Raw genomic sequence first — 13246 nt, 5'->3', positions numbered from 1 at the left:
TATGAAAATCACATGATGTTTACAGCCATGCCTTTTGGTTGTACTTTAGTGTCTTTGTCTACCAATATTAATTCCATTGTCCTGCTCCAAATGAAGCCAAAATGAACTTGGCTTCCGATTACTGGGTGGTAGAGAGGGAGGGGGGGAAGCGAAGTTTGATAGTCTTGGAACACTGGCAACCTACCAAATTAGATGATGTGGAAACAGGAAAATCAGGGAGCAAAACAGGGAAAGTGAGGCTTTAATTACAGGAAACAGCCAGGAAGTTTTAAAGTACTTAACATACCCGGAGGGCAATATACTGCCAAACCTTCACACATCTCTAGGATCTAGGGATGGTTTCAGATGTATTCTAGGGGAGGACTTCTTTTTCAAGGGCTACTTAAGAGTTAAGAAATATTCATGAAGGACAGTTTAAGAAAAATAGGGCTTTTTTCCCCCTGCGTCTATCGGTGCATATTGCAAGCAGATGGCACCAGTGTTGCTGTTGTTTTTGAAAAATAAACTCACAAACTCTGCTGATAATAGTTAAAAGGCTTATTTGATGGAAAGATTATGCAAACGTAGACTGGAAAAAAAAAGCTGGGGGGAGGAGAAAAGTCAATGGTCTGAAATAGCTTTGTGTGAGAAGCTTTTCTCTCACAAGAGTTTTAACCTTTAACAAATTTCTTATGTTCTATTGCATCTTGTTTTGTTGGTACTCCTATCTAGTAAATACCATTTGATGCGAATCAAAACAAATGGAAGAGTTGTGTAAAAAGTGGTTTTTTTTTAATTCAAGATTTTCACTGAGAGGACCACTGAGTCAAAATTTCTGATTGTTTTAATCATTGGCACATCATACTGGGAGATGTGCACATATATTTTGATAATATAGTTTTAATTAATATTCTGCAATACATCTGGCCATCTTGGGTAAGATATCCAAGACTCAGTATGAAGATAAAATTGTTACATAATCCAACAACAAAAATAAAAACAAAAAACCCTCTTCGTGATACTGCCCTTCAGTAGCAGCAATTAGTCATAGCTGGAAAGGCAATAATTCAGTTGAACCAGAACAGCAACTTGCTATCTACAAATTTTAGCTGGATTATATTGTTTAATTTGGCTAAGAAGTGTAAGGCATGATACAAACTCAATTATACTCAAATATAGGCATTTAGCTATATAAAACAACATTTTTCCTTTATTAGAAAATTGGGCTAGTAGCATTAAGTGGCCCCAAAGGGGGGGAAAAAGCATTTAAATAGAATACTCAATTGAACATTAGCAACAAGGGGACAATAGTGGATGAACAATAGTGGAGTAGATTATAAGTAATAAATGATGGAGCACAATCCCAATAGCAATGGTTAAGACTCTTAAGTTAAAATGTGTAATCCCTAATACTTTCTAAAAAAATTTTTTACATATAATTTAACAAACATGTAATACTTTTCTAGGTTGAATTGCAGACAGTGGAAATGAAGTCTTTTAGACAAATTACATAATTTTAAATTTATTGATTGATTTATTTTGTTAAATAAGAAAAACAATTTCTTTTTGCATTCTTTATAATGCAGAAACAACAGAAGAATGTAAATCACCAGAGAGTAGATATTTCTTCCAACCCTTCATTTTCATCAACTAATCACGAAAGCTTAGCTGATTTCTTTGTAGCTGGGAATTGATATATTTATCTATAAAGTTTATAGACAAACCAATTGTACTGCCAAGAATAATTTAGATAATAACATGGAACATATATGTTAATACAAATTCCAATACATAGCAATACAAACTCCAATATTGCCAATATTAGATCTGCGTATGATGGGGATTATAGTAGGCATGGCATCACACTGAAGAAGACTGGTATAGGCCAGCATCAGAATTTTATAGTTCTCTGAGAAGCTGGATTAAAGTTAATTTAGGAGCCTGAAACAGTAGCCAAGCAGGGAGAGGCAATTAGTTGCAGGAAGGATATGTGCGAGCCAGCAGTGTGCTGCAGCTGCCAAAAAAGCCAACACAGTGCTAGGCTGCATTAACAGAGGGATAGAATCAAGATCACACGAAGTATTAATACTACTCTACAATGCCTTGGTAAGGCCACACTTGAAATACTACATCCAGTTTTGGTCACCACGATGTAAAAAAGATGCTGAGACTCTAGAAAGAGTACAGAGAAGAGCAACAAAGACTACTCTTAGGGGACTGGAGGCTAAAACATATAAGGAAAGGTTGATGGAATTGGGTATGTCTAGTTTAATGAAGAGAAGGACGAGGGGGGACATGATAGCAGTGTTCCAATATCTCAGGGGTTGCCACAAAGAAGAGGGAGTCAAGCTATTATCCAAAGCGCCTGAAGGCAGGACAAGAAGCAATGGATGGAAACTGATCAAGGAGAGAAGCAATCTAGAACTAAGGAGAAACTTCCTGACAGAACAATTAACCAGTGGAACAACCTGCCCCCAGAAGCTGTGAATGCTCCAACACTGGAAGTTTTTAAGAAGAGACTGGACAGCCATTTGTCTGAAATGGTATAGGGTTTCCTGCCTGAACAGGGGGTTGGACTAGATGATCTCCAAGGTCCCTTCCAACTTTTTATTATTATTATTATTATTATTATTATTATTATTATTATTATTATTATTATCCATGATCCAAACCCCCTCATGAGTCATAGAAAGGAAAAGTGGAGAATTTGTAAACTGTAAAGTCCTCTTCAGCTCGAATCAGCTTTCAAAAATCTAAGAATAGGGATAGGAGTAAAGAGCTGACCCCAATCCAGTCTCCCTATTTCCCTGCCACTCTGCCTTTCATCATGGAACCCCCACATGCTATAGCTACCCAGCAGACCGGAGTACAAAAGCAGATAACTTGGATCAGTTTGATCAGTTTGCTGAGTGCAAAAACTCTCTGTTCAAAAACTGTTAATTTCGTGAAAAAGAGCACATGGTACTAAGGGAAGTTAGCCCAGAGAAGGAAATATTAAAAGGGCAGAAAAATATATTTTTCCTCAAAAGGATTTTTAAAACCAGAAACCAATCCTGGCCTCAAATCTTTGCCGCAAGCAAGAGCCAGCCCTATACAAATGCAGATGTAAAACCATCAGAAAGTTGGAGGGGTATAAAAATCTACTGCCCATGTGCTCAGCCCTTCTCTCCTCTGCTCTTTCCTGCAAGGACCATCTTTCTGCTTCTTCAATAAACTGTAACAGTCTTCCCAAAGCAGTCGTCATGTTGCTTATTTATTCCCAGCTTGGATGAACCAGGATGAAGATTTACTTCTAACAGTACTTATGAGGCATGAATTCAAGCCAACCTGGTAAGTTTTTCATCACCTCTTGCAAAGATGTGGAGAAGGCAATAAGATCAGAGCTAAAAGAATATCTGAGAGAGAATCCTTTGCATATGGATACACTGGCCAGAAAGCATGTTTAAGAGCAGACAGTCAGTGAAGCACATTCATTCAAGGCTCTTCCTCTTCATTCATGAAAATGTGAATTAAGAGTATCAGCTTGCACTGAATGGAATTTATTTGAAATATATTTACTGGAAAATACAAAGAACTGTACTGATGCTCTCAGAGACCTTAGCAATACCATGATAGCAATGGAACAATTACAAATATGATTAATATTCGTATAATTAGTAAGAACGAATATGTATAAAAAGTCATATTTAGAGAATTACAATGAAAGAGTGGCATGAGAAGGATACAATACACATAACAGTCATAAATCATGTTGATCAAAGTATCCATAGCATGTTTTCACAGGACCAAATATTTAGTTAATATTTTTCATGGTTGAAGAGATTTTTGCCAGTGTAGTTTGTCCAATATTTGCCTATTTGCTTGGGTTCCTAAATAATATTAAAAAGATTTTAGTATATCAACTAGTATATTTCCTATATTTAAACAAATTAACAGCCAATACATCAGAATGCACGTAAATATTACCAGCATTTTAATAAGGCAGTTATCCAATAAAAAAAGATTAATCTGATAAACCTTATTTTTGACATATCCATGCAGAATTCTGGTAATTGCCGCCTTGTTTTCAAGATGCTTGCAGATCAATCCTTTTGTGAAATATTTAGACTCTTTCCAGATATCAGTATCAAACTGATTGGGTTTTTATAGTTTATTTAATTGTTTAAGAGACATCCATTATGGCTGCTTTTTTTTGTTCCTGCTCTAGAGTAATAATCTTTACCCTTTTTCATTTCCAATCCCTCTCTCTCAATTCACCACGGTTCCTGAAACCATATCTGCCTTTCTATAATGTCTTACTCTTCTGTAACATTATTATTATTTCTCTTTCATACCTCTTCCATTAACTGGATAGATGTATGGAGAAGAATGGTGACTGAGCTGATATAGAGGCAGAGGGCTTTTTCCAGTATCTTGGCTCCTTGTCTAGCTAGCTATGGCCAGAGAGCAGACAGTGAATATTTACTTATTTAATTATTGCTATGTTTATCTCTTGCTTTTACCCCAAGGGCAAAAGAGCATTTCCTCCTCTAATTTTTTTCCCAACAGTAATTGGCTGAGCTTGGGCTGAGAGACAGTAAGAGACTCGAAGTCACCCAGTGAGTTTACAGGAATGAGGCTTAAGTTGTAAGTGGATTTCTCCATTTGTAGTCCAACCTCTTAACCACTATACAACCCTGGGCTCTCACAGATGTTAGCTCAGCTGCCAGTGGATGATGTTTATTTATTTGCCATCAGTTATTACGTCCCCTACTCAAATTCCTGTAGGCAGCAGGTACACCTGCAGATATTTTCTTTGGCATCTATCAATCCCCTTGCTCCTTTTATTCTTAAAAAATAATTTTAAAATGGAGTCAAATTGAAAATATTGCCTTTGGGCATTCTTTAAAAAAAAATAAAATTGAAGGAAGATGGCTGGCTATTTATTGCCCACTATCAGGTTTGAAAATGTGCCCACTGGTCAGGAACAACCCTCCTGCCCCCAAAATAAGGTGAGGTGATAGGAAGTATGTAAGGATGATACTAAAGCAGCAAGTTACTTTGCCTGTTTTCTGTCTTCTAAATGGGTGTTATTTGATTAATGTCCAGCAGGACAGCCCTGAATTGACAAGCCTTGGAGTAACTATTTATGAGAAGATCCAGTACAGGCAGGCCTCAACTTACAACCACAATTGAGCCCCAAATTTCTGTTGTTAAGTGAGACATTTGTGAAGTGAATTTTGCCCCATTTTATGACCTTTCTTGCCCTAGTTGTTAAGTGAATCACTGCAGTTGATAAGTTTGTAACAGAGTTGTTAAGTGAATCTGGCTTCCCCATTGACTTTGCTTGTCAGAAAGTCGTAAAAGGTGACCCCGGGACACTGCAACAGTCATACATACGTGTCAGTTGCCAAGCATGCAAGTTTTGATTACGTGACCATGAGGATGCTGCAACTGTCATAAGTGTGAAAAATGGTCCTAAGTCACGCACAGTAACTAAATGAACTGTTGTAACTCAAGGACTACTTCTGTATGCTTTCAAAATATCGAGGTGACCACCAGTCTAGAAAAGTTGTCTCGCTGGGAGCACTTAGATGCCACTGGTAAGCTTGTGAATTATTATTAAATAATGAAAAAAAGAAAAAAGAAAAAAGGAAAAAAAAACCTACCATTACAGGATGGTAAAGGGCTGCATCTTCCAGAGATAAAGGCATAGCAATAATGTTTTTCTCACCAACAGCAGATGACTTCTCATCTTCAACCCTGTCAGGCAAAACAAAACTGGAAACCAATAGCTGTATTAGTTATTATATCTTCAATTATCATCCATTTATCATGGCGTCATGGTATGAAGTAGCTGATAGAAGCCCTGAGATTTTGTGTTCTGGAGATCCTGTTTTTACATAATCTAGGTAGTCCTCAATTTACAAACACAAGTGAGATCAGAATTTCTATCGCTAAGTGTTGTGGTCATACTGCTGGATGTCACATGACCACATCGCTTAGCAATGGCAATCTTGGCACGCCCCACTGACATTGTTAAGTTCCACCAGCTTGCTGAAGACCTACCCCAATCAAAGCCATTCTGGGCTTGGTTCCTTCTTCAGCTCCCCTCCCCTAACCAATCTCCCTCCCCTTTGGACCACTCTGCACCTTGCCCTGAAGGATGGAAAGCAACCTCAGAACCACACAGACCTGGAGCTGCTTGCCATGTTGTGGCTCAGGGGCATCTTGGCATGCCACAGATCTGAATCCTAAGCCACAGCTAATCCTGGAGGACTCAGCCAACTTAACAGCATGGCAAAAAGCCATAGCGCCCCAGGAAGAACCCGCAGTGCACTGCAATGCTGCAGCATCCTGATAAACCTCAGCTATCCTAACCCATAGTTACCCATGCTATCTTGGACTCTGAGGCCCTTGCTGTCCTGCGCTCTACAGCCCCAGCTGTCCTTCACCATCTTATTCTCACTCCTGATGAGGTCTACCTTCCCCTGCCCTTTGCAAGGCAGCTATTGATCATGTGAAGCCATCTTTCCCAGGTCTCATGTCATGATTGACCTGGGGAAGAAAGCTTTATGTGGCCAGCAAGAGCTAGAGCAGGCATGTTTGATCAGCAACAGAAGTAAGAAGATGGCAAAAGGCAATAGGGCAATAGAGGCCATGGAGTGTAGAGCAGGGCTTTTCAACCTTTTCACCCATTGTACCACTTTTAGGATATGGCAATATCCGAGTACCACCAGTCACCTAGCAAGGTGTCAAAAACCTGATGACCCCCCCCCGAAAAGGAAAAAAGTGATAAAGTACAGGTAGTCCTCGACTTACAACAGTTCATTTAATGACTGTTCAAAGTTACAATGGCACTGAAAAAAGTGCCCCCCAGGCCAAAGCCGAGCAAGACACCTGCCTGCTCACCCAGCAGTACTCTTCCTCCTGTTCGAGGTTTTCATTGTTTTGAGCATTTCTGTTGGGGATTGGCAGCTGAAGTGGGGTGGGGGATGTTTGGTTTTTATTCCACCTGTCTGTTGGGTGGTTGCAGCAGGTTTTGGTCACTTCACATGACCCTGGGACACTGTGACTGTCATAAATATGAATCAGTTGCCAAGCATCTGAATGTAAATCACAAGACCCTGGAGATGCTGCAACATTCCAGCTGATCGGTGCTTCTTCTGGGCTCAGCAGAAGCACCAGGATCAATGCCGAGCTCCAGCTGGAGCCTGGTGCTGATACTGGTGCTTCCACTGAACCCTGACAGCCCCGAAGAAGTGCCGATCAGCTGGAAAGCGGCACTGATTCTGGTGCTTCTGCTAAGCCTGACAACCCTGCAGCTCCAGCCATCTCTCACTCAGGCTTGTGCGGTGCTGCCACCAGTTCAGCTCATTCCCCTCCCCCGCTACCATTTTTCTAGGATGATCACATATCACCTGCCAGGTGCCAACGTACCAGAGGTGGTACCCGTACCACTGATTGAAAGGCCCTGGTGTAGAGGACCAAAATGGCAGAGACCAGAGGAAGATAGGCAGGTAGAGGGAATTGTAGCACTCCTACAGTCATAAGTGAAGGTGGTGAAGTGCCTGAATTTTGATCACTGGTCATTGTTTGTAATTTCAAATAGTTTCTGAATAAATGGTCATAAGTTAAAGACCACCTGTGAGGTGCTTATACATTCAAAAAGCTAAAGTCAATTAGCATACAGTAAACAGATATTGGAGCCAACACAATAGCAAAGTTTAGAATTTCCAGCTCCAAGTAAATTAGAACTATCAGTCTCTGTCCACTTGGTTCATTAACAAGACGTGACCAATCAGCAGCCTTAAAGACAAAAAAAACTTACACATCAATATGTTTCTCTTGCTTCAACAATATGTTCTTTTCTTTTGGAATACTGAGCACTTTGGGAGAGTCTTTCTGATGCATTTCTTGCTGCTTTGCATGAATTACACATGGAATTGTGTTTTCTTCTATTACCCTCTTATTGCATTTCAGTCCGGAATGTTCATGATAATTTGGAAACAAATACTCCATCTTGAAATGACAAAAACAAAGGGTGTTTTTTTCCCCCCAAAAAAGTCATTTGAAACAATTTTAGCCTGTTAAATGTGAACTTGAATATTTAACACAGCTACTGTTTAGTAAGTTCGATACATATTTTAATTTATGTTGTAGCAATTTTAGTGGAAATATCTGTGTTTTGATATTCTGTTGTCAATGGGTTTGTGCCATGATCACAACAAAAAGTATATGAGTGCTAAATTTTTATTGCTAGTTTTCATTCTTTATTGCTGTACTCATTCAAAATATAATCCATAAGGAAGGTGCAAATCTAGAAGTATCATATACAAAAATCAGATAAAGTACCTTTTAAAATGTAACAATATGTAAATCATACCAATCATATTGCTGTTAGAAATGTTATATTTCCAGAAAAAGTGATTTTTTAGGGAGGTTTGTATGGCTCTCCAGTTTATTTATTACTGTTAGTACTATGTTACAGGCTTCTTTCTAGCCATTTTTCAAAACTCACATACTTCAAGTCATAATTTTTACCCCTTACCAAACTTTCAAAATATTATTGGCACTGAAGTATAGACTATAACTGTCTGCAATCCTGGAATAATTGATCACATTGTCGTGATTGGAAAATATACAACTTCAAATTTAAAATATACTGACTTCCAAAAAGATGGAAAGATAGAAAACTGGATTCAAGACCATCTAGTCTAGAGGGAGCTGTAGTTTGATGTCTTCATCAGAAATGAGCATTCTTACCTTTACGGTTGACAGGTGAGCTTTTGAACATTCAAAATTAAATTCTGACTATAAAATATCCCCATTAATACACAGTCATTTTATTTCTGGGAATGTTTTTCTAAATCATATTGTTATATTTGATTTAACATCAAAGATAACAATAGCAAAAATCAATGGGAAGCATGTATACATGGCTACAGGAAACATGCCAATGTAAATCTTAACACAGAGAGAACAAGATTGATACTAACCAGATCATGGACACTTTGCTCTTTCCTGACATCTGCAAACTGACCATTTTGGTTTAGGAGCCTGTTCCAACAGTAACCCAAAAAAAGAAAAGAAAAGAAAAAAGAATTGAAACAGCTAGTATCACCTTAAAAGATAAGACACTTCCTAACTTGCTTCAGTGGCAATTTTTCCAGGAAAACAAGGATACGAAAGATTGCTGTTGGTAGATTTGAAACTGGCCAAGAATCTCAGTGTCATCTGTACAAGTTATTTCTCTACATTTTTAAAAATAACTCTTTGGCATCATCTTTTATATTAAAGAATCCTGAAAATATAATTAATGCAATGCAAAAAAAAACTTTTAAAATTTCATATCACTTTTTTTAAAAAAAAGAAATCTGATTATGATCTTGATAATTAGAAGGGAGAAAATGTCATCTAAAACCTATGTATTACAAATTTAACAAATCAAAATAATTATTGATTCTAGCACTGTTACAATGATGTTTATAATTAATTTCCGCTGTTCTTATTTTAAGGTAGTACTCCCCCCTCCCCACTGTGAAATATTTTCTTATTTGAGAAGGATATTTCATATTGCCCTTTTTAAGTCCCACAGATATAGTATTAAATATAACTGGCATGAGTAAATCAATATGTCATGCAATTTTTCCTTCAGATTCATGCAAAGAAAGCCAAAATCTATAAAATAAACCTCTCCAGAGCTATACTAATAAATATAGAATAAGTCAATTTATAATATTGCATATGATATATAGAAAACAAGTCTTTGATGTTACACACTGTACAAAAATAACATAATGCTACCCCAGATGATATTTCTATTGATTTCAAAGACCACAGTGCTTTTCTAAGCATGATTTGGGTATGTCAGATATGTGTTTTTTTTTTTAAAAAAAAAACAAAGTTAAATACATTAATAGAGTCCAATCCGTTACTTTCTCTCACTCTCCAAAAACGATAAATGCTTTAGCACACAAATGCCTCCTTTGGTAGTTTTGCAATTTAGCTTTCTTAAATTTGTTAGAGCCAATTTGTAGGCTTCTACATTCCCATTTATCATAGCCACTATCTGTTGAACACGAGGAGCCCCACGTTCTGTGGACATGGCAAGACGCATGTTCCTCTTCCTAACTTTGAAAGTGCGGAAATATACTTCAGTAATCGGGTTACTGTGATTAATTTATCTAGGGACCCAAGGCGGGGCAAAAGTCTGATATTACTTGGCCAACTCTGACTGGGAAACATTTTACACCAGGGCTAATCAGATGTGGTCCCAATGAATGCAATACTCATTTAAGATATTTAAGTACTTTAATCCTGATTAGGTGCCCCCAGGTTATTGACTCTTAGTGATCACATGATTTTCTCCAAGATGACCTGTCCACAAGGCAACCCTTCAAGTTTTCCAGTGATGCACCCATGGCTACTGTAATTGAGTCCATCCACCTTAGTATTTTTCTAATAATAATTGTAATGCCACATGTTATAACTTACCTCTTGGACAGTGCCATTTTAATAAGGGAAAAGTAATACAAATGATGCAGACGATGAAGACGCATTTCACGTTTCCTTCTTTTATCTGATTCCTTCTATCAATTAAAAAAAAAAGTCAGATTTGCGCTAATGAACCTATTTGTTTCTGGAACCCTGGCTTTATCTTAATGCCATTTATTAGAGAAAGATAGCACTTTGAGAAAAAACTGACAGAGAATTTCAGACAATTTATGTATTCAATTTATTATCCTGCTGACTGCTCAACCCTGCCTCCCACCACATACAATTTAGATCTTTTTTCATAATAAGCGTGCAGTGCAGAAATTGAAATGAAAGCATCCCAATTCAGTTCCATTCTACTGGAACACATCCTATGCCTACTCCATTGTCATATTCACTGTTTAGAAGCTCTTTCTAACATTCCATTGAAACCTGACTTCCTGTAACTTAAAAAGATGATCCCAGGTTCTGCACTCTAGAACAGGGGTCCCCAACCCCGGGTCCATGGACCAGCACCGCTGCCGCATGCCAGAAACCAGGCCATACAAACAAGTGAAGCCCCATCCATGGGATGCAGGCAGAACATGAAACTACACTCCCTCCGATCCGCGGAAAAACCTCTCTCCACGGAACCGGTCCCTGGTGCCCAAAAGGTTGGGGGCTGCTGCTCTAGAATCAAAGACAGTTTTAATTTTTTTTCAGGTGACATCCTTTTAGTTACTACTCTCACATTCTTAATCAGCACCATCATCTTTCCCAAAGACTACACATTTCTAGCTCTTTCAATCTCTCTCCACAAGTCTAGTCCCCGTTTTCATTGGTCCAAATTGGTCCATTTTCCCTTAATTGTTTTTAAAGTGTGGGACCAATAATTGTACTAAAAATTGGGATCTGAGCAGAGAAGAATAAAGAGAAACGATTACTTCCTATTATTTGAATTTATAGTTAGAAATATAGAAAACTGATAGCAGAAAAAGACCTAGTGGTCTATTGAATCTGTCCTTTGAGGGTTTTAAATATTATTTACATATTCTAGCATAATCCAATTAAGCAACGACTGAGAGAGGGGTTTTGTATATATTAAGTATATAAGGCCAGTTTGTATGGGTTGTACTATCTCAACATATTGCTTAATAGATTATCAAAACTTTCATGAGTTCATTTGAAATCTTACGTCAATGATAGATTAAATGGACAACCAGAAGGAAGCCAACTTTGGCTTCCATGTGCCCTGTGAGAGTAATAAAATATTGACTCTCCTTAAAGTACTGCAAGGAATATATGATGTAGTGAATATTCTAAAATAGTCTTTAGTATATGTCTTCCTCCCCCCCCCCTTCTTTTCACTATTTCAACTTAATAAAGCTTACTAAAGAAGCTATGACAGCCCTGTTTGAAGCATATTTAGCATATCAGTGACTTACTAGAAAATTATGATTTAAATAGATATTAATCAAAATAGATAGATTTCATGCCATTAGCAAACATGGCCTTATGTAACATCTGTTAGGACTATTTCACATTATTATTGATCAGAACCTTTATAAAAAAGGGCATGTTATATATTTCATTAAGCCAAGTAATAGAGAAAAACACTCCATCTGGTTCCACCACTTTCCAGATTCTTCTCTGTTAGTTCCAAACACTTTATTGAACAAAAATGGTCAGACGATCTAAATAAACTTTAAATAAAGAAAAATAAATGTATTTTGCTGTTGTCTCTAAAGTCACTAAGAAACACAATGTAAAAATCAATTCCTTCATTCATCCAGACTCTCTAATATTTTCAATTTTTGATGCAACAAAAGCATATGACTGTACTTTCATAACATGAAATGTGATGGTGGGCTTTTATTTTCGTGGCAGCAAATTTATCTGCTTTTCCTGTTCTATGTGAGAAAGTGTTAATTTGAAAAAAAAAAGCTTTAAAAATCCATAAATCAGATTTCAAAAGAGCAGAAAAAGGCAGCCAATGTAAGGCAAGGTTTACAGCCCTAACAGGGAAATAACCAACAATCTCACTCTGCTGTGCATAATTGATTGGGAAGCTTGATTGTACCCTTCTGCAGCCTAAGGCCATAGAATAAAATGCAAGTGGGAAATGGCATTTTGAATAAAGACAATGTTGACACAAACCTGGAGCCAGCCTCTGTATGATTAAGGATACCTTCCTAAAAGCACCTTTCTCTAAAATTCAGTGACCTTTGGCCTTCTTTACAAGCAAAGCTATATTTTTCTACTTTAGGTAAGAGCTCAGTAGGATCAATTGCTGTATCCTGTTTTCATCCGTCCTTGAAAGACCTGGGTTAAAGGTAGGTTTAAGGATGTTTGCAGGACCCTATTTTGGGCTGTTCTCAGCAAAGTTTTAATGGTAGTGTGCCCAACTAAAAGATGGCCATCTTAGAGGGAACAGCTAGCTTGAAAAAGCAGTTAAATCCCCAGAGCTTCAGATAAGAGTGTGAAACCTACCCCTCCCCTTGACTTTGTAGTTCTCTAATCACCTTAAGTAAAGAAGACTTGTGAATGTCTGTGGCAGGGAGGAGCTGATGGCCCAGTAGCCTACCCTCCTTCTGTAGACGCCTTCATTACAAAATTATCATAATAAAAGGCACTGCTTCCTTTCAGCTCTCCGCTTGATCTTGAAACTTCAAAAATTCTTCTTCATACTGTAAAACTTTGGCTTCTCTCCAGGTGAAGAACAAAAATAAATAATCCCACCCTGCCCCCACCTGCCTACACATGCATATATATACACACACACACACACACATAGCCACTTCCATCCCATAGT

At 37.8% G+C, this 13246-nt stretch overlaps 1 protein-coding gene across 6 annotated transcripts in view; it reads right to left on the bottom strand.

The window, feature by feature from the left end:
- Positions 1-2520: 2520 nt before the first annotated feature.
- The window catches only part of LOC120308079, a 53606-nt gene continuing 42880 nt past the window's right edge, over positions 2521-13246 (bottom strand). For 4 of the 6 annotated variants that reach the window (XM_039343554.1, XM_039343555.1, XM_039343557.1 and 1 more), the window contains 5 exons: positions 10456-10550; positions 8958-9018; positions 7790-7980; positions 5628-5739; positions 2521-3848 (listed from right to left, as the gene is read on the bottom strand). In XM_039343554.1, the coding sequence (XP_039199488.1) occupies positions 3777-3848; positions 5628-5739; positions 7790-7980; positions 8958-9018; positions 10456-10550 (531 nt within the window). In that variant the 3' untranslated portion in view covers positions 2521-3776. Of the gene's footprint in view, positions 3849-5627; positions 5740-7489; positions 7500-7789; positions 7981-8957; positions 9019-10455; positions 10551-13246 lie in introns of all 6 variants that reach the window. The other 2 variants (XR_005556737.1, XM_039343558.1) reach the window with 2 other exon arrangements.

The sequence above is a fragment of the Crotalus tigris genome, unplaced genomic scaffold, assembly GCF_016545835.1.
Source record: "Crotalus tigris isolate CLP2741 ecotype Arizona unplaced genomic scaffold, ASM1654583v1 scf7180000017863.408763, whole genome shotgun sequence".
NCBI lineage: Eukaryota > Metazoa > Chordata > Lepidosauria > Squamata > Viperidae > Crotalus > Crotalus tigris.
This window is presented reverse-complemented; position numbering and strand designations above follow the sequence as displayed.